Source organism: Bufo gargarizans, chromosome 3 (genome assembly GCF_014858855.1).
Source record: "Bufo gargarizans isolate SCDJY-AF-19 chromosome 3, ASM1485885v1, whole genome shotgun sequence".
NCBI classification, from domain to species: Eukaryota; Metazoa; Chordata; class Amphibia; order Anura; family Bufonidae; genus Bufo; species Bufo gargarizans.
This window is the reverse complement of record NC_058082.1, coordinates 213,456,306-213,483,538: the sequence shown is the minus strand read 5'-3', so window position 1 is coordinate 213,483,538 and position 27,233 is coordinate 213,456,306. Positions and strand designations below refer to the sequence as shown.

The 27,233-nt window shown below is 42.8% G+C and overlaps 1 protein-coding gene across 12 annotated transcripts in view; it reads right to left on the bottom strand.

Moving 5' to 3' along the window:
- Nucleotides 1–27,233, bottom strand: part of NPAS2 (neuronal PAS domain protein 2) — a 151,522-nt gene that overhangs the window by 60,957 nt on the left and 63,332 nt on the right. For 10 of the 12 annotated variants that reach the window (XM_044284852.1, XM_044284850.1, XM_044284851.1 and 7 more), the window contains 3 exons: nt 21,966–22,055; nt 16,405–16,525; nt 9,850–9,963 (listed from right to left, as the gene is read on the bottom strand). In XM_044284852.1, the coding sequence (XP_044140787.1) occupies nt 9,850–9,963; nt 16,405–16,525; nt 21,966–22,055 (325 nt within the window). The remainder of the gene's footprint in view (nt 1–9,849; nt 9,964–16,404; nt 16,526–21,965; nt 22,056–27,233) is intronic. The other 2 variants (XM_044284858.1, XM_044284861.1) reach the window with 1 other exon arrangement.

The following is a 27,233-nucleotide window of genomic DNA, read 5'->3' as shown; positions in this document are numbered from 1 at the left end:
TTTATTTATTTTTTATTTATTCATTCATTCACATCACCTTCACTTACATAATCTGCTTCACAGTTTTTCATATCACTTCACTTATATCAATTGATTCTTTATATCATTTTTTGCATCATGGTTGCACATTTATTCACAATTTTTATAATCACGTTCACTTTAATCATGTTTTCAATGCGGTTTCTTATGTAATTGATTATGGATGTTTTTTTTAGGTTGGTCACAACCCTACAAGTTTCACTATTATGTTTGCATACTATGCAAATTTTGTTTCCCTTCCTTTTTTCCTTTTACTCTCTTTTATAATTTTCCTTTTTCTTTTTATCAAGTTGCGTTGTAACGCAGGCCTGCGCATGCGCTATTCAATTTTTCGATGCTGCTGACACTATCTACGTCCTGGAGGAAACACAACATGGGTGATACATTCTGCCTTTGTGATGGATTGTATTGATATAATTGCACTTGCACTTTGCCATGATGTGGAGCAGTATGAATTATTGCCAGTGTGTTCTCCTCTGGTGATGTCGCCTTGTCCCTGCACTTGTTTTGTTTGTTTTATCATGTATTGTCCTTTGAATCATGTTTAATAAATTGGTATTTTAATGCTGTCTGGCAGTTTCTTTGTAGGTAGTATTAACAAAGTTTGATCAGGAATGACACCAAAAGGCTTAAAGGGTTTATTCCAGGATTAGGCCTCTTTTAAAGTAAGCCCCCTGGCATGTGCCACCTAAAGAAGGAATCATACTCACCTGCTCCCCACCACTCCAGTCCTTTGCTGTGGCTCAGTTAGGTGAGCTTCCAGTCCCCGCCTTTTTACTTCCGGCCAGGATACTGGTGGGGTGATATGTGCCGCTGCATCCAATGACTGGCCTCAGCTGTGGCATGTCCCCAAGTGGCATCTGACCCAGCAGTGATGTGATGTTGGGGGACACGTCAATACAAGGACCAGTCACTGGCTTCAGCAGCACACATAATCCTGTCTGTTAAAGAAGCCATGCACCGGAAGATTGCCAAACAGAGCCAGGGCACAGGACCAAAGGGTCAAGGAGCAGATGAGGATGGTTCTTTCCTTAAGTACCATACACCAGGGGGCTTACTTTAAACAAGAACCTGGAATACCTCTTTAAAGAGGACACAAAAAGTTTTCAAACCCAAAGTCCAGAAAGACTGCTAATAACTGTTTTAAGCCCTTCATTTTCCATGTTTTACTCCTTGTCTTCCAGGATCCATAACTTTTTTTATTTTTCAGTTCACAATCATATGACAGCTTTTTTTTTTCCGCTGGACTAGTTGTACTTTCTAATGGCACCATTTAACATTGCATACAATGTAGTGGGAAGCTGGAAAAAAAAAAAAAACTTTGGAAAAGTTATGTCTGTGGTGCTGTGTGAAGGCTCATTTTAGAAACATGGAATGTGTCGGCAGATAAGAACCATTTGGCCCATCTAGTCTGCCCAATATACTAAATACTATGGATAGCCCCTGGCCCTATCTAATATGAAGGATGGCCTTATGCCTATCCAATGCATGCTTAAACTCCTTCACCGTATTTGCAGCTGCCACTTCTGCAGGAAGGCTATTATCACGATCGGCGTGACTATCACATACGTGACAGAGAGGGAGGGAAAGAGGAAGGCCCTGCCCAAGTGAGAGGGAAGGTGGTGACCCCTGACTCACCTTGCGGCTGGCACCTGGCTGCCCTGACGTCCCTAGATGGGTTCCTCACCCGTACGCCGATCACGTGCCTAAAACCCTGGCTTTCCCTAAGATGAGCCCTAGATAGTGAACAGGGCGGTGGGAACACTAGTCCGCACCACTAGCTCTAAAGGAAAACACCAAGGGGAGGACAGACAATACAGACTCAACATATAATCCCAGGTGGGCGACAACAGGAGACAACAAAAAGCCCAACAGGGATCCGGAGGGTAGCACTCTGGAACAACAACCAGGATTCACAGCTCCAGTGGGTCAGTATAGAAGTCCAGGCAGGAAGCTCTATAACTGGCAACTAGAGAAGTGTGAGAGGAGAATATAAGGAGGTTGGGAGTGGCAGACAAGAAACAGCTGAGGAGGAGAAGCTACGGATCCCTGAGTGAGACAAAAAGGATAGCAAGGCAAACACAGAAAACAATCACTAAGAAACAACGTGATCTTTAGACATAGAGCGCGCAGCCACCCGCTGCGACTTCCTGACCCCGGGTATAACGGAGTCAGACGTGGCTCTTGACACCCTCGTGACAGTACCCCCCCTTTCACGAGGGGCCTCCGGACACTCAGGACCAGGTCTCTCAGGATGAGAGGCATGGAAAGCCTGAATTAACCTGTTGGCGTTTACCTCTGACGCTGGAACCCACATTCTTTCCTCGGGACCTTAACCCCTCCAATGCACCAGATACTGAAGAGAGCGGCGGACCCGACGAGAATCAACAATTCTGGATATTTGAAACTCCAGATTACCATCCACAATAACAGGAGGAGGTGGCAGAGGTGATGGTTCTAGAGGTGGAACATACTTCTTGAGTAACGACTTATGGAAGACGTTATGGATCTTAAAAGTCTGAGGTAGCTCCAGGCGAAAAGCCACAGGGTTAATGACGGCTACTATTTTATAAGGACCAATGAACCTAGGGCCCAGTTTCCAAGAGGGAACCTTCAACTTAATATTCCTAGTAGACAACCACACATAGTCATTCACTCCTAGGTCCGGACCTGGCGACCGTTTCTTATCGGCCATGCATTTATATTTACCACTCATATTTTTCAAGTTAGCTTGCACCTTCTGCCATACCGATGAAAGAGATGAAGAAAACCGTTCCTCTTCGGGAACCCCAGAAGACCCCCCCCCTCTTTGAAAGTACAAAATTGGGGATGAAAACCGTATGCACCAAGAAATGGTGACTTGCCAGTGGATTCCTGACAGCGATTATTTATGGCAAACTCGGCTAACGGTAAATATGATGACCACACCTCTTGGTTTTCAGACACAAAACACCTTAAATATGTTTCTAGGTTTTGGTTCGTACGCTCAGTCTGTCCATTCGACTGAGGATGGAAAGCTGAGGAAAAGGACAAGTGTACCCCCAAACGGGAACAAAAAGTTTTCCAAAACTTAGAAATAAACTGGGTTCCCCGATCCGAAACCACATCGGAAGGGACCCCGTGAAGCTTCACGATTTCACTGATAAACACCTGAGCAAGAGTCTTAGCATTAGGAAGTGCGGGTAGCGCAATAAAGTGTACCATTTTGCTAAACCTGTCTACTACTACCAAGATAACTGTTTTACCCGCAGACAACGGTAAGTCAGTGATGAAATCCATTGACAGATGTGTCCATGGCCTATTGGGGATGAAAAGTGGCAATAAAGACCCTGCTGGACGTGTATGAGAGACTTTCGCGCGTGCACAAGTAGAACAAGTAGACACGAAATCCATTACATCCTGACGCAACCTTGGCCACCAAAAACGACGAGACAATAGCTCCAAGGTTGCTTTACTACCCGGGTGCCGAGCAAGTGCCGAATTATGATGTTCCTTTAATAATTCAAGACGCAGGTTTAACGGTACAAACAATTTCTCTGAGGGGCAACAGGCCGGGGCGTCCCCCTGGGCCTCTAACACCTTTCTCTCTAGAACAGAGTGTACAGCAGAGACAACCACTCCTCTTTGTAAAATAGGTACCGGATCACTAACATTACCCCCTCCAGGGAAACTACGAGATAATGCGTCTGCCTTGGTATTTTTTGCCCCAGGACGATAGGTGATTACAAAGTTAAATCTGGTAAAGAATAGCGACCACCTAGCTTGTCTAGGGGTGAGACGCTTAGCCGATTCTAGGTGCAGAAGGTTTTTGTGATCCGTAATCACCGTGACGGGGTGGATTGCTCCCTCTAAGAAGTGACGCCACTCTTCAAACGCCAGTTTAATCGCCAACAGTTCCCTATTTCCAATATCATAGTTCTTTTCTGCAGGTAGATAACTTTTTGGAAAAGAAAGCGCAAGGACGCCATTTGCCAGGAGACGGACCCTGAGACAATACAGCCCCCACTCCCACCTCTGACGCATCTACTTCAACAATAAAAGGCTGGGAGACATCAGGTTGAATTAGAACAGGTGCCGAGGTAAATCTCCCTTTTAGAGAGGAAAATGCAATTTTAGCGGCGTCAGACCATTTAGAAAAATCAGTCCCCTTCCTAGTCATGTCAGTAAGGGGTTTAACGATCACTGAATAATGTTTAATGAACTTTCTATAGAAATTTGCGAAACCCAAAAACTGTTGTAGAGCTTTAAGGTTCTCAGGAAGATCCCAATCTAAAATTGCCTGGACCTTCCTAGGATCCATACGGAAACCTGAAGCAGATAATAGATATCCCAGGAACTGTATTTCCTGAACGGCGAAGACACATTTTTCAATTTTCGCATATAATTTATTCGTCCGTAGGACCTGCAGTACTTGCCTGACATGTACTTCATGTGTTTTCAGATCAGCCGAATAAATTAAGATATCATCTAGGTATATGACTACAAACCTGCCGATGAGATGACTAAAAATATCATTAACGAAATGTTGGAAGACAGCAGGGGCATTGGTCAGACCGAAAGGCATGACTAAATTTTCATAATGCCCCTCAGGGGTGTTAAAAGCTGTCTTCCACTCATCCCCTTCCTTGATACGAATCAGATTGTAGGCCCCCCTAAGATCAAGTTTGGAGAACCACCTAGCACCCGCAATCTGATTAAAAAGGTCAGGAATGAGAGGAAGAGGGTATGGGTCTCGGATGGTTATCCGGTTTAGCTCACGGAAATCTAGGCAAGGACGCAGGCCCCCATCTTTCTTTTTAACAAAGAAAAACCCTGCAGCCACGGGTGAAGAAGAGGGTCTGATGTGTCCCTTAGCCAGACTCTCGGAGATATAATCTTTCATGGCTTGTCTCTCGGGACCCGAAAGATTATACAACCTGGACTTGGGTAATTTTGCACCGGGAATCAGGTTAACCGGGCAATCATAAGGACGATGAGGTGGTAGCTTCTGACAACCCTTTTCAGAAAAAACGTCCTCAAAGTCCGAAATAAATGTAGGTAGGGAAGCTATGGAGGCGATTAAGCAATTGTTATTTAAGCAATTCTCTCTGCAATGCTCACTCCACTCCAATATCTCCCTGGCCTGCCAATCCACCACTGGATTGTGCGCTACTAACCAGGGAAGACCCAATACCACAGGAGAGGGAAGGCCCTCCAGAACGTAACATGAAAGACACTCATTATGGTGGTCCCCTACCCGAAGGTGTAAGTTATGGACAATGTGAGTGAGGTTTCTCTGAGACAGAGGAGCAGAATCAATAGCGAACATGGGAATAGGTCTCTGCAGCGTACAGAGAGACAAACCCATAGTGCGGGCAAAATGGGCATCTATCAAATTTACCCCTGCTCCACTGTCTAGAAAAAAAGAAATAGACTCCGTCTTAACACCAAAAACAATAACCGCTGGCAACACAAATTGAGATGTTCGTATGGAGGAAACGTATACCCCCCGGCTGACATCCTCCGCACAGCCTGGGGTTAGTAGTTTTCCGACGGTCTTTTGTTTTTGAGAAAGGAGGGACAGACATTAATGAAATGACCCCTCCCCCCACAGAAAAAACAAGCCCCCCACCTACGGCGAACCTCAGGAGGACGGACCTGACGATAAGTTCCTCCTAGCTGCATAGGCTCATCTAAGTCAGTACAGACTAACTGCTGCTTGGGAGAGAGGTTACCAATTGCTCAGGAATTTTCGATCTCTCCCTAAGACGTCTATCTATTCTGATAGAGAGGGACATAACAGCATCAAGGGAAAGGGGGGTCTCATACAGCGCCAGCGCATCCTTAACCCTTTCAGATAACCCAGAGCAGAACTGACTCCTGAGAGCCGGGTCGTTCCACTGAGTATCCGTAGCCCATCTACGGAACTCTGAGCAATATTCCTCTGCTGGCCGATCTCCCTGTAGGAGTCTCCGTAACTTCGACTCAGCCAGGGCGACTCGGTCAGGGTCATCATATATGAGACCCAAAGCCCCAAAAAATCCCTCCACTGACCAGAGAGCCGGGGAACCAGGGGGTAACGAGAACGCCCAGGATTGCGGGTCCCCCTGAAGCAGGGAAATAACAATCCCCACCCGCTGTTCTTCATTACCTGAGGAGTAAGGGCGCAGCTTAAAATATAATTTGCAGGCCTCACGGAACGTCACAAATTTGTCCCTTCCCCCAGAAAATCTGTCAGGAAGAACAACCTTGGGTTCTGTAACAACCTGGTTACCCATAGCAACCGCTGGGCTTGCGGTCTGCTGCATTTGCTGCTGTTGTTGGAGGACAGACGCCTTCAATCCTGCCACCTCCAAAGACAGGCCTTGAAGCTGTTTTGCCAAAGCAGCAATAGGATCCATATTGGATTCTAAGTAGAGAGAAAAAAAAGAAAAAAAAATTTTTTTTATTTTTTTATTTATTTTTTTCCTCCCAAAAAATAAGGGCCAGTTATAATATCACGATCGGCGTGACTATCACATACGTGACACAGAGGGAGGGAAAGAGGAAGGCCCTGCCCAAGTGAGAGGGAAGGTGGTGACCCCTGACTCACCTTGCGGCTGGCACCTGGCTGCCCTGACGTCCCTAGACGGGTTCCTCACCCGTACGCCGATCACGTGCCTAAAACCCTGGCTTTCCCTAAGATGAGCCCTAGATAGTGAACAGGGCGGTGGGAACACTAGTCCGCACCACTAGCTCTAAAGGAAAACACCAAGGGGAGGACAGACAATACAGACTCAACATATAATCCCAGGTGGGCGACAACAGGAGACAACAAAAAGCCCAACAGGGATCCGGAGGGTAGCACTCTGGAACAACAACCAGGATTCACACCTCCAGTGGGTCAGTATAGAAGTCCAGGCAGGAAGCTCTATAACTGGCAACTAGAGAAGTGTGAGAGGAGAATATAAGGAGGTTGGGAGTGGCAGACAAGAAACAGCTGAGGAGGAGAAGCTACGGATCCCTGAGTGAGACAAAAAGGATAGCAAGGCAAACACAGAAAACAATCACTAAGAAACAACGTGATCTTTAGACATAGAGCGCGCAGCCACCCGCTGCGACTTCCTGACCCCGGGTATAACGGAGTCATCCGTGGCTCTTGACACCCTCGTGACAGCTATTCCATGCATCCACTACTCTCTCAGTATACTAATACTTCCTGATTGTACCCCTTGAAAAAGCTGTACGCGAAACGTGCGTTGGGGAGTGGACCGGTGGTGTTGCTGCACGGTATATTTAAACCAAGTGGTCAGTATTTTTTTCATTATGTGCTGAGTATAACTCCAATTATCCTACTGCTTCAGCTTTGACAAATGTGGTGTGTATTATCACGCTCACTTTGTGACAAATTCTGATGTACAATGCATGTAGGTATCTTTTTGGTAGTTTATCAGCCATAGCTTGTGGATATTATATATCCTTTAATTGATGACCAATTGGTAATATTTATGCACATGCACTTTATATTTATATATATGTATCGACAGTTCACCATCGGTCCTCTTGGTTTTTAATGTGTATTGTAACCTGTGTCTATTGTCTTTTTGTGACCAGTGCTGATCATGTGTCCTTTTTGTGATTTTCAAATAAATTATGTGACTTTTGGACTACTCTAGTATCACTAGATTTATTTGCATTATACCTGTCTTACTCCTTTTGGTCGGTTATATATATCTTGATTAGGGGTGAGCCCTGAATTTTGTTTGGGCTATATATAGGTTTATTACTTTTAAACCTTTGCCCCTCTAATTTAGAACTATGTCCTCTAGTAGCAGTTTTTCTTCTTTTTTTTTGTGTGGGATCTTTAGTTTTTATTGGTACCATTTGGAGTGTGTGTGATATTTTATTCACTTTTTACTTAATTTTTAATAACATTTTTTGGAGGAGGTAAAGCGAAAAAAATATGGCAAATTGTCAATTTTTGTGTTTTTCTGTTATTTTTCATTTTAATTATGGGGAAATGGGTGATTTAAATTTTGATATATTTTTTAAAACTTAATTTTTTTTCTATCACCCTAGGTGACTACAAATAGCAATTATTACATTGCCATTCCTTTATACTGCAATTAATTACCTTTGCAATACATTGCTAAGTTCTTATGAAGCCCTTCCACCTGCAGGACACCATATGAACTGCAACAGCATAGTGCACAGGCCCAATCAGTCTCGGTTTACCCTTCCTCACAACACACGGTATTGTTGTTTACAGGCAGCGGGATGGCTGGTCTTGCTCACCAGCTGCTATCAGGATTCTTGGACTAGGTGACATAGAGCTGAGCGGTAGACTGACCTCAAACTGCCTGTGGTACCCCGCAGTATCTTTGCTGATTTAGGCCCTTAGATGATGCATATTTATGGCAAGTATTTCTCATCTACACTGCTAACTGGCAGATCATGTGTTACAGACCCAGGTGTATGGCCTGAGGCTTGTCTGCACCTCTTTCAATCATGAGTTCTCACTTAAAGGGGCTTTTTAAGATTTTAATACTGATGGTTTATCCTCAGAATAGGACCCTAATATCTAATTTGCATGGGTCCAACACCCCGCACTCCTGCAGATCAGCTGTTCTGCAGTAGCTCTGGTGCCAGAGTTACAACACTCTTTCCATTATAAAGTGGACAGAGGTCGTATCTGCGGTGCTTCTCACATTCACATGAATGGGAAGTTGGTTACCATGTATGTCATTATTAACTACAGATCCACAGGTGTGGTATACAGTATCTCCTTAAATGTTCATGCGAGATTATGTGAACATTTGGTGACATAATAAAAGACATACTCAATAAAAGAGACACCCTGGTCTCCTCCCATGTTAAACAAAACCATGTGGGAACATCAAATCCATAACCTTTGTCGGCATAACCCTGCTCCCCTCCAATCCTAGGGGAGGTCACTGGGACCGTAAAATGTTACAAACAGAATGTACATGCATTCATATCCTAAAATCGGTTTCAACACAGGGCCTTAATGAGCACTCAATTTACTCAAATACTTCATCTAATACCGTTTTACATTAAGGAGATGCATGTCTTTTTTATATATATCTTTCAGTAATCAACAGCTTGGTGTGAAAACCTTTGTCAAATACTGTATACTTCCAGAAATAACACCTTGGTTTGGAACATTCACAACATGACTTTCTGATTATGATACATTGAAGCAGGCTACCTGCGCAATTTCTCACAAATAGTTAGCTACAGTATGTCAATGGCCTGCACACACAAGCTGATTTACCTTTCTAGTGGTGTACCATTTTTGTGGCACCCCAGCTGACATTTCCCAATAGTATAAGGCTCATGCACAGCACATATGTAACACATTTCACATCTAACATGGCGTATCATTCATTTTGAATGCTTAGCTGGTTTCTTGGACTACAAGCCTCTGCCAAGCTGCTAAGAGAACCAATGGTCTCAAGAAAGTCTGGTCCAACACAAAAGGTTCTGACGCAAGCCACAGTTGGGACAGTGCGTGAACTAACACATACTGCACAAGGTCCTAATGTTGGCAGCATCAGGAAGTTCTGTGCAGAGTCCAGAACATACAGGGTCCAGATGCTCAGGAGCTTGTGTAAGGTAGTGCCTGAAAGTAAAAGAGGCAAAAGGGACTGGGAGCAGTAAGTTTATCTGGGTCTGGTGTATTTTTTAATTTAGGGGCTGAATGTGGCATTTTTTATATAATTATCTTATATACACATTGGTCAATAATAACCAGAAACTGGCCAACCCATTTCATGTACATAAACATGTAGAAACATGGAAAGAAACTGTCTAAAAAGATGTAGTACTTACTGTTAGTACAGGAACGAAAGTTTCCTATAAACTTTATATATTCATATGTTGGAATTTCTTTGTGATTTAGAGTTCCTCTCAAAAGATGACAGCAAAATTCCAAATCATTCTCAGCTTGGGAAAAAAGAACATTAAAAAAGAAGAAATAAAAAAACATGGCCTCAAAAGTACATAAAAAACATAAAGCAGAAATATCACCCCAGGTGATAATTTGTTACAACAGCCTGAACATGTCTTCATTATATAATTAGAAAATTGACATTCATTCTTTAATTATGAATGACAGCAGGTGGAGATCAACAATGTATTCTTCTGTCAACTGCGGTCATCATATAAAATACATTTACTACATAAACACTCCAGTTTCAGTACTATGCAATGAACTTGATAACACCCATCAATGAGTGGTTACTAGTGATCAGCGGAATTCATGTTTTGAAGTTTGATTTCGGCGTTCGGGTTTTCTGGCAATTTCGTTATGGATTCCGTTACCACGGGCCATAACGGAATTCTATGACGAAATGAATAATGGAATGCCTTTAAGAGGCATTCCGTTTTGCAATCGGTCATAATAGAAGTCTATGGGCTGCATAACGGATCCATCTGGTATCCGTTATGCAGAAATCCTCTTAAAGGGGTTTTCTCAAGACGCGGTTTTATACTTACCTGCTCCCGGCGTGCCATCCACTTCCTGGTTTCAGCAGGGGGGCAGGCTCCATCTTCATTGAGGTCTTCTCCCGGCCGGGCGCGCACTGTACTGAACGCGCGCGCCGAGTCCGCGCATGCGCCCTGGTGACTTCTTCCTGGCCAGTATAGTATACTTGCCAGTAAGAAGTCACCAGGGCGCATGCGCGGACTCTGCGTGCGCGTTCAGTACAGCGCGCGGACGGCCGGGAGAAGAAAAGAAGACGTCTGCGCACGCGCGGCCACCGCGATTCCTGAGAAGAGCGGTGGCCGTAACCAGGGGAGACGGAAGACAACAATCAGGTAAGTATAGGTTTATTTTTTTCTAAGGGGTGGGGATTTGTTAATTAAATATATTTAGAAAAATGATCACTGTTAAATCATTAACAGATTTAACAGTGATCATTAAGATGATAATACCCCTTTAAAGGCATTCCGTTATGCATTCCATCATAGAATTCCGTTATGGCCCGTGATAACGAAATCCATAGCGGAATTGCCAGAAAAACCGAACCCTAAATGCCGAACTCAAAATTCAAAACATGAATTTCGATCATCACTAGTGGTTACTATTTGTCCCCATGCAGAGTACTAAGGCCCCATATTTCTATAATAAGATTCAGGAGAAGGTTTAAGTCACTAAAGAGCATACTAAATAAATGTTTAAATCAAAATGCAGTGGTTGTCAACATGGTGCGTGAAATACTGTTACACAGAAAAATAAGTGACATTTCGGATAGACTTGACAACATATACAAAAAAATAATAAAATTTAAAAAAACTTAAAAAAGACTTGGCATTGTCCTATCTCGCCATTTCCATGGTAAGATGGGACTAAGTACTGACCCTAAGTGGCTAGGCTTACTGAAACTGCCAGAGCTCTGCTGTTTCTACAACTCCCACTGCAGTGAATGGAAACTACACAAAGAGCATAGCAGGACAAGCTACACGGCTTCCACAACTCCGGGACTTATGAACAGGAATTACGGAAACAGCGGAGAGCAAGCCCGCTAGGCTATTTCCGTAAACCTGGTCATCTACTGTAGGGCCAGCACTAACCGTATTTTTCGCCCTATAAGACGCACCCCCCCCCCCCCCCCCAAAAGTGGGGGGAAAATGCCCCTGCATCTTATGGGGCGAATGCTTCCATTTTACATTGCAGTCTGCGATGTATGAGCCGGGAGAGAGGAGGGGCTGGAGTCCGGAACTAGGGGCGGGGCCCGGTGCAGTCAATGTACTCTTACACCGGGCCCCGCCGCTCACCGAAGTCTTTATAAACATTAATCCTTATCCTGTTAATAAGTTTAACTAACGCTGCTCTCTCCCCTGTTCCCCTGTATCAGTACAGCACTTACGAACAAGCTTCAATAGCAGGCAGAGCGGACGGCAGCAGTAACGTCACTCACTGACGTCGAGCGCCTGTTCCTCCCACTTTATGAATGAAGCAGGCGGAGCAGGCATGCGATGTCAGTGAGTGACGTTACTGCTGCCGTGCGCTCTGCCTGCTATGGAAGCTTGTTCGTAAGTGCTGTACTGATACAGGGGAACAGGGGAGATCGCAGCTTTGGTTAAACTTATTTACAGGATAAGGATTAATGTTTATAAATACTGCGGTGAGCAGAGGGCCGGTGTATTGGGGGACACTTATGAGGGGGATCTGTGGATGACATATAGCAGTGTCATCCACAGATACCCCCCATAACAGTGCCATCCACAGATCCCCCACCCCATAACAATGCCATCCACAGATCCCCCACCCCATAACAATGCAAACCACAGATCCCCCACCCCATAGCAGTACCATCCACAGATGCCCCATAACAGTGCCATCCACAGATCCCCTATAAACAGTGCCATCCACAGATCCCCCATAACAGTGCCATCCACAGATCTCCCATAACAGTGCCATCCATAGATTCCCCATAACAGTGCATTCCACAGATCCCCCATAACAGTGCCATCCACAGATCCCCCATAAACAGTGCCATCCACAGGTCCCCTTAACAGTGCCATCCACAGATCCCCCATGACAGTGCCATCCACAGGTCCCCCATAACAGTGCGGCATCCACAGATCCCCCATAATAGTGTTATGCACAGACCACCATTAATTCAAAACACACGAAAAGCACACCTTTTGGTTAAAAATATTTTTTTTCTTATTTTCCTCCTCAAAAACCTAGGTGCGTCTTATCGGCCGGTGCGTCTTATAGGGCGAAAAATACGGTACGTATACCGTATGTAGGCTATAAGGGAAGTGAAAATGAATCACAGAAAAATGTAATCTACATCAGGGGTGGTGGGTGGTCTTTCAAAAAGGTACTGTATGACAGTATTTTATTGCTTTAAAATACACGTTATGCAATTCTAGCTCACACTGTTAATACAGCTTGGCTAGATTATAATAAAATTGTAATAATTCAAAAACACACAGAAATTTTCAGCTTATGTTCTGTTGGGTTATCTACAAGAATATGACATAAAGCCCACACAACAAACACTATTTGTGAGTTTTTAGGGTACTTTGACACTTGCGTTGTTGGATTCCGGCAGGCAGTTCTGTTGATCCGGCAATCTGTATGCAAACAGATACCATTTGTAGATGGATCTAGATGCGGATCCGTCTTACAAATGCATTGCAATACTGGATCCGTCTCTCCGGTTGTCATCTTGAAAAACGGATACAGTATTTATGTTTTTCACATTTTTAAAGGTCTGCACATGCGCAGACTGCAAAACCAGATCCGTTTTTCCGGAACACTTGGGGCCGGATCCTACATTAATGCATTTCAATGGAAAATAATGCCGGATACGGCATTCCGGCAAGTGTTCCGGAATTCTGGACAGAGAAAATACCGCAGCATGCTGCAGTATTTTCTCCGTACAAAAACCCTACCGTGACTGAACTGAAGACATCATGATGCATACTGAACGGATTGTTCTCTATTCAAAATCCATTAGGATAAAATGTATCAGTTTTTTTCCGGTATTGAGTCCCTAGGACGAAACTCAATACCGGAAAAGAAAAACGCAAGTGTGAAAGTACCCTTAACAACTTTTAAAAAGCTTCTGTCAGGTCTCTTGTCTGTTTTATTGCCCATAAAAAAAAAACGGTGCCTTTTCTCTGTTATTCCTCCTCAATATAATTGTCTAGATAACTTGGTGTCACTATAACTGTCTGCACCCAGTAATACCCAGTTGTCACATTTTTATGGGGAATTATTAAAGTATCAGGTATGACTAAAAAGATATTTCAGAATGGCTTTGATCCCTACACACTTTAATGATGCCACATAGTTCCATAATGGTACATTGTGGGTCTGAGCTAGTAAAGACACCTTTATGTGCCATTACATTAAGATATTTACATGGCCACTACCAATGTGTGATCACTAGGGGAAGCATGGCTGTAACGTAAAGCAGCACTACGGTCAGTTAAAGAAGACATCACTACTCCTGATTTACTGTACTATACTTTTTTTTAGTAGAGTGCATTTGGAAAGTCTTCAGACCCTTTCACTTTTTTTTTTTTTTTACATTTTATTACATTGAGGCCTTATGCTCAAATAAAAAATAATTCAAGTTTTTCACCATCATTCTGCCCTTAGTACCAATAATGAGAAACTGAAAACAGTTTATTCGATTTGAATATGCTAATTTATTAAAAAGGTAAAACTCAAATCTTGCATTGACATAAGATTTCAGAACCTTTACTCATTAATTTGTTGAAACACCTTTGGAAGCAATTACCGTCTCCAGCCTTCTTGGCTATCATGCCATGAGCTTTGCACACGGATTTGGGGATTTTATGCCATTCCTCTCTGGAGATCTTCTCAAGCTCTGTCAGGTTAAATGCGAAACGTCGATAGACAGCTGTGAAGAACTCCCCAGTATCAGTTGAGTTATTTTACCTTCCTGCTACTTAATCCCCATGGATACCTACTCCTAACAATGGGCGTAGACATCTTTGTGTATCAAGGACATGTGTACACACACTTCCAGCCATTTTCAGGTCTCTCAAGAAATGTTCAATTGGGTTCAAGTCAGGGTTCAAGGACATTCCCAGAGTTGTACCTAAGCCACTCCCATGTTGTCTTGGCTGTGTGCTTAGGATCATTGTTGGAAGGTGAATATTCAGCCCAGTCTGAGTTCCAGAGCACTTTGAATCAGGTTTAAATTAAGAATATCTATGTACTTTGCTCCATTCAGCTATCCTTCAACTCTAACTGGTCTCCCTGTCCAAACTGCTGAGAGAACCCCCCCCCCCCCCCCCCACAGTATGATGCTGCCACAACCATGCTTTTCTAGGGATGTTATTGAGTAGGTGATGAACAGTGCCTTGTTTTCTCCAGACACTACCTTTAGAATTGAGGCCAAAAAGTTCAATCTTGGTTTTATCAGACCAGAGCATCTTCTTTCTCACAGTCTGAGAGACCTTTAGGTGCTTTATATGCCAACTCCAGTTGGGATTTCATGTGTTGTTTTTTTTTTTTTACTGAAGAGAAACGTCTTTCTGGCCACTATGCAATAAAGTCAAAATTGGTGGAGTGTTGTAGTGACATTTCTCCCATCTGGACATATGACCTTTGGAGCTCAGCCACAGTGACCACTGGGGTTTGGTCACCTCTATTACCAAGCCCCTTCTCCCCTGATTACTTAGTTTGCTTAGGCTGCCAGTTCTAGGAAGATCCCTGATTGTTCCAAACTTCTTCCTTTTAAAAATGATGGAGGTCACTGTGCTTTTGAGAACTTTCAGTGCAGCAGAAATTTTTGTGCCCTTCTCAAGATCTGGGTCTCCACATAATCCTGTCTCTGAGCTCTTCAGGTAGTTCATTCGTCCTAATGGATTGGCTTGTGCTCTAATATGCATTGTCATCTATGAGAACTACAGGGTTTGTGTCCTTCCAAATCACGTCCAATCAACTGAATTTACCACATGTGGACTCTGATCAAGGTGAAGCAACATCTCAAAGATGATCAAGAGGAATGGGTGGCCCCCAGAGCTAAATTTTAGCAAAGGGTTAGAATACTTACGTATATTAATGCAAAATGTTTGTTTTTTCTATTTAATTTGCACAAATTGCTAACATTCTGTTTTTACAGAATAAAAATGTGAGAACTGTGAAAGGGTCTGAAGACTTTCCGAATGTACTGTATATATCTGCATTCCCCTTGAAATAACAATTCTGCAGCATCTATTCTTATAACTGCACTTTGTGCTTTTTCACTATTAGACTAGGGTTACATGCACTGGCCACTTGACAGATGTTGCAACCAGGTTTGCAGAGTAGCGGCGATCCCATAGAAATGAATAGGGTCGCCACGGCAGTCACAGGAAATCCAGCCTTGTTGGATTTCTTGCAACTGCCGCGGCAATGCCATTAATTTATTTAAGATCACCGCTACTCTGCGATCCTGGCTGCGACAGCTGTCATGCGACCAGTGTCGCCGTGTAGACCTAGCCTTATTCTTAGATATTTAAAAATATAGTAGCAACTGGGAGTTAGCTTTCCCCTTGTCAAAGTATGTGTCCCTACATAGTTTGTGCAGGAACACACCCACAAATAAAATGGACCCATCTGCCAACTTAATCACACATTTCTAGTCGGAGTATCCCATTTAATGGCCCAGCAATAAAAGTTCATATAATAATCAATTAAATAACCAAAATGTTAGGCACCAATACAATATTTCTAGGCACATTGGCTACTGGAGAACTGGCCAGTCATACTCAAAGAAACCAGCCAATCTGAAAAATAGAAAAAAACATCCATACATATTTATTATCTACAAGGATGTCAGCACATACAATATGTACAATGTGTGACTTACCTGGAATAGAAAGCATCTGTAGGAAGTAAATTAAACTCACCATTCAAATAACTGATTGCTGTAGAGTCTGTTACAAACATGGGTGAAGACAGAATTTTATAGATGTCAGAATGTTCTTGTTCTGGTAAAAAATTCAACAGATTTTGATCCAAGATGTCTGACTGTTGAATGAAAAGGAATGGTTCAGCACATAATTTTATGCATATAATAACCAAAGAGAATTGAGGATTTAAGATTATAAAGAAACACCCACCTTTATGTACATTAATAAATTTGAATTAATCATTAGTTTACTACAGACTAAAGCCAGCTCCACATACATCAGTTGTGTCCGGCCAGGAGCTTTAGGACAGGAGCCGGACACAGATGATATATGTGCACAGCACTTCAATGCACAGATCCAGCGACTGTACATTGATGGTGCCATTCAGATAGCTCATGTAGCGTTTTTCCGTGGGTGCTATTTGGCATCTGGCATCACAACTGGGATCAGTTCTGGCTCATTTCCCCTCCAGCGTTTTCTGCGTCATGCCAGAGAGGAACTGAGCCGGATATACACTGCCTGTTCAAAAAAAACAGTCGCCACCAAAGAAAAAGGTCACACACTCTAATATTTCATTGGACCACCTTTAGCTTTGATTACGGCACACATTCGCTGTGGCATTGTTTCAATAAGCTTCTGCAATGTCACAAGATTTATTTCCATCCAGTGTTGCATTAATTGTTCACCAAGATCTTGCATTGATGATGGTAGAGTCTGACTGCTGCGCAAAGTCTTCTCCAGCACATCCCAAAGATTCTCAATGGGGTTAAGGTCTGGACTCTGTGGTGGCCAATCCATGTGTGACAATGATGTCTCATGCTCCCATAACCACTCTTTCACAATTTGAGCCTGATAAATCCTGGCATTGTCATCTTGGAACATGCCCGTGCCATCAGGGAAGAAAAAATCCATTGATGGAATAACCTGGTCATTCTGTATGTTCAGGGAGTCAGCTGACCTCATTCTTGGAGCACAAACTGTTGCTGAACCTAGACCTGACCAATATCAGCAACCCCAGATCATAGCACTGCCCCCACAGGCTTGTACAGTCGGCACTAGGCATGATGGGTGCATCACTTCATCTGCCTCTTTTCTTACCCTGATGCGCCCATCACTCTGGAACAGGGTAAATCTGGACTCATCAGACCACATGATCTTCTTCCATTGCTCCAGAGTCTAATCGTTATGCTCCCTAGCAAATTGAAGCCTCTTTTTCTGGTTTGCCTCACTGATTAGGGGTTTTCTTACGGCTACACAGCTGTTCAGTCCCAATCCCTTGAGTTCCCTTTGCATTGTGTGTGTGGAAATGCTCATTCACTACTAAACACAGCCCTGAGTTCTACTGTTGTTTTTCTTCGATTTGATTTCACCAAACATTTAAGTGATCGCCGATCACGATCATTCAGGATTTTTTTCCTGCCACATTTCTTCCTCAAATACTTTTTAATAATGCGTTGGACGTTCTTAACCCAATTTTAGTAGTTTCTGCAATCTCCTTAGATGTTTTCTCTGCTTGATGCATACCAATGATTTGACCCTTCTCAAACAGACTAACATTTTTTCCACGACCACGAGATGTGTCTTTCGACATGGTTGTTTAAGAAATGAGAAGCAACTCATTGCACCAGTTGGGGTTAAATAACTTATTGCCAGCTGAAAGATAATCGCCCATGCAGTAATTATCCAATAGGTGGCTCATAACTATTTGCTTAGTAAAATCCAGGTGGCAACATTTTTTTTGGGACAGGCAGTGTATATTAGAGGGTCTAAACTAGTACATATTATATCATATTATATCACTAGTTTAAAGGGGTTGTCTCACCTCATCATTTCTGCCCCCTGAGTCCTGGACTATTGTCTCTCTTGGGGAGGGGGGGGGGGGGGGCCCTGCCATTACTGACATTGCCGGGAGAAGCTTGCAGTGTATGAGGTGGCCTGGATGGGAGGGAGCTACTGCGCATGAACGGCTATGCGCGCTCGCTCATGCAATCCCAACCAGAATCCCACCCAACTACAAACTGAGCAGGCCGTAACCCCTGGCAAGTGCACTTTATAAAGGACTACAAAATGCCACTTTGCATGGAGAGGAGGCAATACTGTATAAAAAAGTATATTAGTAAGTTCTCAATTATAGCGTTCTACTTAACATACATATCAATGTTCCAAGTGAGACAACCCATTTAAGCTTCTATGCTCTTTCATTCCATAATGTATCTTTATAGTGGTCAGAACTAAATTCTTCTGGTGTACCTATTAAATGTACCTGCTATTAAAATAAAACTACACGCTCCTAATTTTCTGTTTAGTGCCTTCACAGGTGAAATGAAGCTTCACTCCTGAACTGAGGACTATTATAGCCCGTATTCACGGTCCATTTACCCTCACAGTTTACAGGGCACTGAAGCCTATGGAGCGGCATGTGAACAGAGCAGGTGGTCACAAAGCAAAGACTTTATTGTGACCGCCTGTGCTGGGACGCAGGCATATAAGGCCTAAAGAGGGCATTTTTACTAGTACTGGGGGCACAATAGAGGACATTTTTAATACTGGGAGCACTATGGGGGCATTATTATTACTGCAGCAAAATAAGGGGCCAATATTACTACTGAGAAACTACAGGGGACATTATAAAAACTAGTGGTACGGTAGAGGACATTAATATTGGGGGCACTATAGCGGTACCGTATATCATATTATTACTGAAGCACAGCGGGCACAGTATTGGTGTTGGCAGCAGGATGTCAAAGTTGTGGCACCAGGATGAAGAGTTGGCATTGAGAAGGTGAGGAGGCGGATGGAAAAGTGAGGAAAATGAGATGTCTGTGAGGCAAACTCTATAGAGACAAGACACGACTGAAAAAGTTGTCCTAGGGCAAATTGATCTACAATCAGAGGAGACATCACTCGATGTAATAGGTATGTCCCATATGTACTGAAATATCCGGCAGCATGCTGTTGGTAGAGCTGGCTTGGTGTTGTAGCCCACATTTCACCTCCCCAGTCCCCTCCTCCATGTTAATTAGAGACAATTGGAGGAGGAGGCCAGAATGTGGCTGCTGGCACTGGCCGCCACAGAGAGGTAGCATTTGGAGAGGTATTTCATGCTATTTGGTTCTGCTGGGGTGGTGTTTTGTGCTGCACTATGGTATTGCTGACCCTGCCTACTAGTCTTGGCCCCACCCACTTCTGACTTCTACAACATTGGGTCACTTTTAGTGTTTTTTCCCCAAAGCCATTTTAAGTTCCCAATCTGCCCTGGTTGATCACCAAGGTAGGAAAGTTTTGCTTCCTGTCTTTTTATGCATTTGGTAAATGGATGACTCTTTTATTTGCCAAATTCATGGAACTATGTGCCATATAATAATGATTAACTGTTAACAAGTAGGCTAGCTGCTATACACTGCTTTTATATCGCTTTTTGTTTATTCTATAACACTTCAGGCTGTTACATTGAAACATGCACATTAAAGCAGACTGATATTACATGCACACATGGCAGCAACTGCAGATTTCTGTCACTTCTGTCGTAAACTATCCTAGCAGCCAGATGTTGCAATGTGATGGTAGAAAGGACTAGGGGAAATTTATCAAACTTGTGTAAAGTAGAACTGGCATGGTTGCCCATAGCAACCAATCAGATTCCTCCTTTCATTTTCAAAAGGAGCTCTGAAAAATGAACGGTGGAATCTGATTGGTTGCAATTGGAAACTAAGCCAATTCTACTTTACACCAGTTTTGATAAATCTCTCCTATTATTGTAGAACATAATAATTTTTTTTAGAACTGTCCATTTTCAAAATCACTTAAATGAAACTGGGCCGCTGGTTGCCACTGCATTTCTTATTGAGAATCATAGGATTTTCCCGGATTTTTATATTGATGGCCTATGGTCAAGATAGGCCATCCATATCAGATTGTTTAGTTGTTCCTTTGCTACCCGAACTACACAGTTCTGTCAAATTTGTAGTCGATGAAGTTGGTGAACTTCAATCTGAGCTTTGCAGTTAGAGCAGAGCTGTGTAGTTCCAGCGTCCGCTTCTGGCACCAGAGTTAGGATCCATTCACACGTCCGCAATTTTGCAGAACGGAATTGCGGACCCATTTATTTCTATGGGGCCGCACAATGTGCTTTCCGGATCCGGAAATGCTGACCCGCACTTCCAGGTCCGCAACTGCGATCCCGAAAAAAATAGAACATGTCCTATTCTTCTCCACAATTGCAGACGAGATTAGGCATTTTCTATTAAGTGCCGGCGATGTGTGGTCTGCAAAATGAGGAATGCACATGGCTGGTGTCCGTGTTTTGCGGCTCCGCGGAGCCGCAAAACACACACGGATGTGTGAATGGACCCTTACTCGGTAACAGCTGATCACGTGGGGTGTTGCTCCTCCACCTATCAGATATTAAAGGCCTATCCTGAGGATGATATAAAAATCCTGTAAAAATCCCTTTAAGGAGGACCTGTCACCAAAAATTACAATGCAATCTGACAGCACTTTGTTGTGGAGCAGAAGAAGCCAAGCAGATTGATGTATATTTTTGTGGGAAAGGATTCAGTAAAACCTGTCATTTTTACATTTATACTGTACCTCGTGTGAGTAGAATCGGTACAGAACATAGGTGTTTAGGGATGAGCGAATTTCATATTTTGAAGTTTATGTGTGGGTTTGTGTTGTGGCATTTACTGAATTGTGTTATGGGTTCTGTTACCACGTCGGCGAACACTGCGAACTGGCCATCACTGGTTATCAGTGATTGATGGCACTGTGTGCATAAGTGTACCTAGAGAGATAGCTGTCAGTCACTGATAACCCCTCCTCCCTGTACCGATGCTACTCACAGAGGGTCGAAAAATGCAGAGAGTTTTACTGAATCTTTTCCCACAAAAATATATATCAATCTGCTCAGCTTAGGGCGGGTTCACATCTGCGTTCTGGATTCCGTTATGGTATAACATGGTTATATCGGAAAAAAACTGAATCCATAAGACGGAAGTCAAAACGGAAGCCTTAAGACGTTTTGATCCGTCTTAATACACTTTAATACAGTTTAATACACAATAGAAGTCTATGGGGAAGCATAACAGATCCGTTTGGGTCCCGTTATGCAAGACGGAAAACAAAGTCCTGTCGACAGGAATTTTTTCTCCGTTCTGCATAACGGAAACCATACGGATTAATTATACTCCCCCATAGACTTCTATTAAGACGGAAAGCAAAACGGAATGCCTTTTAAAGGCTCCCGTTTTGCATTCCGTCATAATACAAGTCTATGGGCAGCATAACGGATCCGTCCTTCCGTCTTATTGATTCCGTTATTTTCCGTTATAACCATTTTATAACAGAAAGCCATAACAGAATCTAGAACGCAGATGTGAACCCACCCTGATTCTGCTCTATAGCATTCTGCTTTCAGATTGCATTGCATGTTTTGGTGACATGTTCTCTTTAACACATATGACATTTAAACGATGCATAATTCAAGTATTAAACTGTATTAAAGTGTACATTAAGAAGGAATTATACTATTGTCGGTCATACAAAGAAAAAGCACTTACTGGTAAATGCCCAAGTAATGGTGTGACACTATCAGAGACATAGATTATACTCCCATCTGTTGTAACCACTATAATAAAGCCATCAAGTGCCTACAGAAACAAGTAAGCAACAGCTTGTTAGCATTTAGGAGCAAAAATCTCATATAATAGCTGTTTAAAGGAGAACCGTTTTTGACAATAAGAAGTGCATTCACTAAATATGGTAATAAAGTGATGGCATGTCACTAGATCCCCAACCAATGCTGAGAATGAAGGGCCTGTAATATTGGTTTTGGCAGCACTGCTTTGCTGGGAAGTGCACCAAGCGCTATTCAACTAAATGGGGCTGTGCTGCAGTTATTTGCACAGCAGGTGGACTTGACACCAATGTCTAGGAAAAAACTGTGGAGAGGACACAGCACTGAAGTGCTGCGGATCCTTCAGATGCTTCATTTTCAGGATCAGTGGAAGGGCTTAATAAGCTGCCTTTCAGTAGAACACTAAAAGACAGACTAGAATACACTGCACTAGTACTTAGGGGATAATTTTAAGATTGGCGGGGGTCCTACCGCTGTACCGCCGAGTATGGTGCTCGGCTATCTCCGGAACTACCATAGAAATGAATGGAACGGTCATTTTAGGGTACCTGCAAGGGGCCTGCAGGGGGTACAGGGCTCCCGTTCTCGTGATCGGTTGGGGTCCTACTGGTAGAACCCCAACCGATCTTAGGCCTCATGCACATGACCGTGCCGTTTGTTGCAGTCCGCAAACCGCGGATCCGCAAAAAATGGAAGCCTTCCGCAATTTGCAGAGCGGAATGGGCGGCCCATTGTAGAAATACCTATTCTTGTCCACAAAACGGACAAGAAAAGGACATGCTATATTTTTTTTGCGGGGCCACGGAACGGAAATTGAAGTGAATGGGTCCGCACCCGAGCCGCAAAAAATGCAGCTCAGATGCGGACCACAAAAACGGTTGTGTGCATGAGGCCTTAAAGTTATCCCCTATGGTATGGATAGGGGATAATGTGTACCAACCGGAATACCCCTTTAAGTACTAATAAGTATTGTAAAAAAAAATAAAAAATGCAAAGTGTAAAAAAATGTAAATGGATACACCCCATGATTCATAATTTTTTTTTAAATACAACAACATATAGAACATTACAATCTCTTTTCACAAACGCTAGAACTAGCCATGTACCTCACGTGGATCCAAAGAACTCCCCATTAATTGGTCTCCTAGATTTACTTTAAGCTGGCAGTTTAGCGGGAGTGTCTTTTCTCAGGGAGTGTGTCCTGTTTGCTACAGCGCTATCCCTGTAACTGCCATAGCTTCTTAACAGTAGACACAGCTGGTGCCAGCTGCAGGATGGAACTGAGCAAGTGCGACCACCTCAGCAAGAAGGACAGAGAAAGCAGGAAAACAAACAGCTTGTGGCAACATAAAGATGCATTTTATTGAATAACTCAGTGGCTTACTAATTTTGCTGACATAGCACTGACATATTCCACAGTGCTTTACAGACATTATCATCACACGCTACAACATACAACCTTCATGGAAATGTTGTCCTTATTGGATTTAAACTTAGAACCACAGTACATTACAGCACAATTACAAAAGTATTTATATTCCAAGTGCTGGTCAAAAAGGTAAAGTCATTTTCATGGGAAAACCCCTTTACGTGAGAAAAATTTCGATTTTCACTATAAAATATGCTTTATTGTGGGTATAAAAAATAACGGCATAAACTTACGGTAAATTTGGTATCACTGCATCCATAATGACCTATTCTATAATGACCTAAAGGTAACACATTATTTATGATGCATAGTGAAGGGCACACCATTTTAAAAGGTTAAAAAAGATTTGATATGCTCTCCATTCTCTCCTAGAATGAGTTAAAAGTCACACAAAAAAACAGCTTTCTCTCCTCTGTGTTGAGATGTTGGCAGGGGAGGCACAATGGATTGTTGTTTTTGGCTTTCTTGCTTCATAAATATGTTGTTACGGACAGTGAATGTGCATCCACTGTGCCAACCAACCGGTTTGCCTTTGGGCTAGTCCTCAGGACATTAACCTGGAAGTCCCGTGCTTTTTACCCTTTAAACCTTATAAATGGATCTGGCCTTCACTGAGGAGCCACCAGGCCACTATATCCTGGAATAGTCCTGGTTTGGTTGGTTGCTAACTGACGGAGATCAGAGACACCAATGCATGGCAACAAGGGAGCAGGTAAACTTGTAGTCAATAACAGATTAGGGTGGGCACAGTTGGTGCGAAATGATGAAACAATCAAAATGTGTCAATATGTGGCTTTTTTGCTTTTTTTGCCAGTGTCTGCTTGTTTTGATGCCATTTTTTGGTGACAAATTGACATAATGGTGCACACCATTTGTCAAATTTGTGACATGAAATACCTATGGATTTTGCAGTTTAATTATATTTATTACAAAGGTTATGTCAGTTTGTACACCACCAGGGAATTGGAGTACACTTTTTTGAAAGAAGTCTTACTAATAAATCTGGCTAAAAACATTCTGCCAACGGTCTGCCTTTTATTAAATGCAAACTGTTAGGCCTCTTTCACACGGGCGTCATGGTTTTGGGTCGGATAAGATGTGGGTGTGTCGTGGGAAAATGCACGATTTTTCAGTGCGAGTGCAAAACATTTGAATGCGTTTTGCACGCGCGTGAGAAAAATCGGCATGTTTGGTACCCAAACCCCAACTTCTTCACAGAAGTTCGGGTTTGGGTTAGGTGTTGTGTAGATTGTATTATTTTCACTTATAACATGGTTATAAGGGAAAATAATAGCATTCTGGATACAGAATGCATAGTAAAATAGCGCTGGAGGGGTTAAAAAAAAGAAAAAATAATTTAACTCACTTTAATCCACTCTTCTTACTTCAGGACCTGGGTAAAGGACCTTTGATGACATCACTGCGCTCTTCACATGGTCCATCTCATGATCCATCATCATGGTGATGGATCATGTGACAGACCATGTGATGAGCGCAGTGATGTCACCACAGGTCCTTTTCCTACTGAAAAGCAAAGATGAAGACAGTGGACTAAGGTGAGTTAAATTATTTTTTATTTTTTTTAACCCCTCCAGCCCTATTTTACTAAGCATTCTGTATTAAGAATGCTATTATTTTCCCTTATAACCATGTTATAAGGGAAAGTAATAATGATCGGGTCCCCATCCCGATCGTCTCCTAGCAACCGTGCGTGAAAATCGCACCGCATCCGCACTTGCTTGCGGATGCTTGCGATTTTCCTTCAGCCCCATTCACTTCTATGGGGCCTGCGTTGCGTGAAAAACGCACAAAGTAGAGCATGCTGCGATTTTCACGCAACACACAAGTGATGAGAGAAAATCACTGTTAATGTGCACAGCCCCATAGAAATTAATGGGCCCGCATTGCACCCACGCGGAATTCTCACCCACGTGAAAGAGGCCTTAGGCATAGCGCAAACCACCCATCACGCGAATATATCAAAATTTGTTGCAATTGCCTAATCCAGTCACAAAATAGGCAAAATCACTCCACATTTCTGGCACAGAACATTTGATTTTTAGATCACCCCTTACATTCACACTTTCTATATTTTTAGACAGTATTATTAAATCTGCCCTGTAGTAATTGTCCTTTTATTTAGGACCACTTTTCTCATTTTTTATGTGATCATGATTCACAATGCTCAAACACCACTGTACAGTGAAAGTTAACTTTTCATTTTTTTATGAGAAAGACTAGTAGGCTGCCACCAAAACATACATTTACTAAAACATCTGTGTAACTATTGTCAGGTTGTTGCATCTGCTGTATGTGTCCAATTTCCAATACATGGATTGACAATCATATGCCAGTTACATCTTTCCTCACCAGTTTAACGGTATCAGTATAAAAGAACACAACAGTTAGGTGTCAGTAACAGAATTATAGACCCACTGAATACTTGTCCAACCATAATGTATCAAAGAACTGTAAAGGTATACTAGTGCATTTTCAATAATCTGAATTTGTCCTTTGTAAAGCCTCATTCACAAGTCTGTGCACGTGCTTAAGTCTGTGAGCAGGTGGACAGTGATGCATCCGTGAAGCTGTCCGTGAAGGATCCATGTTGGCTCCGTGTGTCAGTTTTTTGCTGTCTGTGTAGCATCTGTGTTTCACTGACACTGAACAGCTGAAACTTTTTTTTAAAAGAATCTCTTCCTAATGATCCGTGAAACACACGGATGCAACACAGGATGGTATCCGTGGCTTTCACAGACCCATAGACTATAATGGATGTGATGGATCCGTGAACACGGACAAAATAGAGCATGCATCTGTGCTAAAAACACTGACCCACGGACCGTGGTAAAACACTGATGTCTCAATACTGTAATAGCAGCTGCTGTGCGCCGCTGTTCCCCTGGCTTGCCAACGCGGTCCCGGGCGCGGTGTTCAGCGGTGTTCAGCGGTCGGGGCTTCCCATTCACCGATGCAGTCCTGGGCTCTGTCTGTGTGGGTGCTGTTGTTCTGAGATCCACTCCACAGTTTGCTCTCAGCACTGACCACAGCATGCTTGCTGCTTGTTTCCTGCAGCAATTCTTTAACCCCTTAAGGACCCTGCCATGTTTCACCTTAAGGACCAGACCATTTTTTTGCAAATCTGATATGTGTCACTTTATGTGGTGATAACTTTAAAACACTTTTACTTATCCAAGCCATTCTAAGATTGTTTTCTCATCACATATTGTACTTCATGACAGTGGTAAATTTGAGTCAAAATATTTCATTTTAATTTATTAAAAAATAAATAAAAATTTACCAAAAATTTGGAAAAATTCGCAATTTCCCTGCTTTTAAAACAGATAGCGAGTGATACCTCCTAAAATAGTTATTACTTTACATTTTCCCATATGTCTACTTCATGTCACATTTTCTGTTTTAATCAATTTTTTTTCCACTAACAAAGCAAGGGATAACAGCCAAACAAAACTGAATATTTATTGCCCTGATTCTGTAATTTACAGAAACACCCCATATGTGGTCGTAAACTGCTGTATGGGCACACGGCAGGGCGCAGAAGGAAAGAAACGTCATATGGTTTTTGGAAGGCAGATTTCACTGGGATAATTTTAAGTTGCCATGTCACATTTGAAGACCCCCTGATGCACCCCTAGAGTAGAAACTCCCAAAAAGTGACCCCATTTTGGAAACTACACCCCTCAAGGTATTCAAAACTGATTTTACAAACTTTGTGAACCCTTTAGGTGCTCCACAAGAATT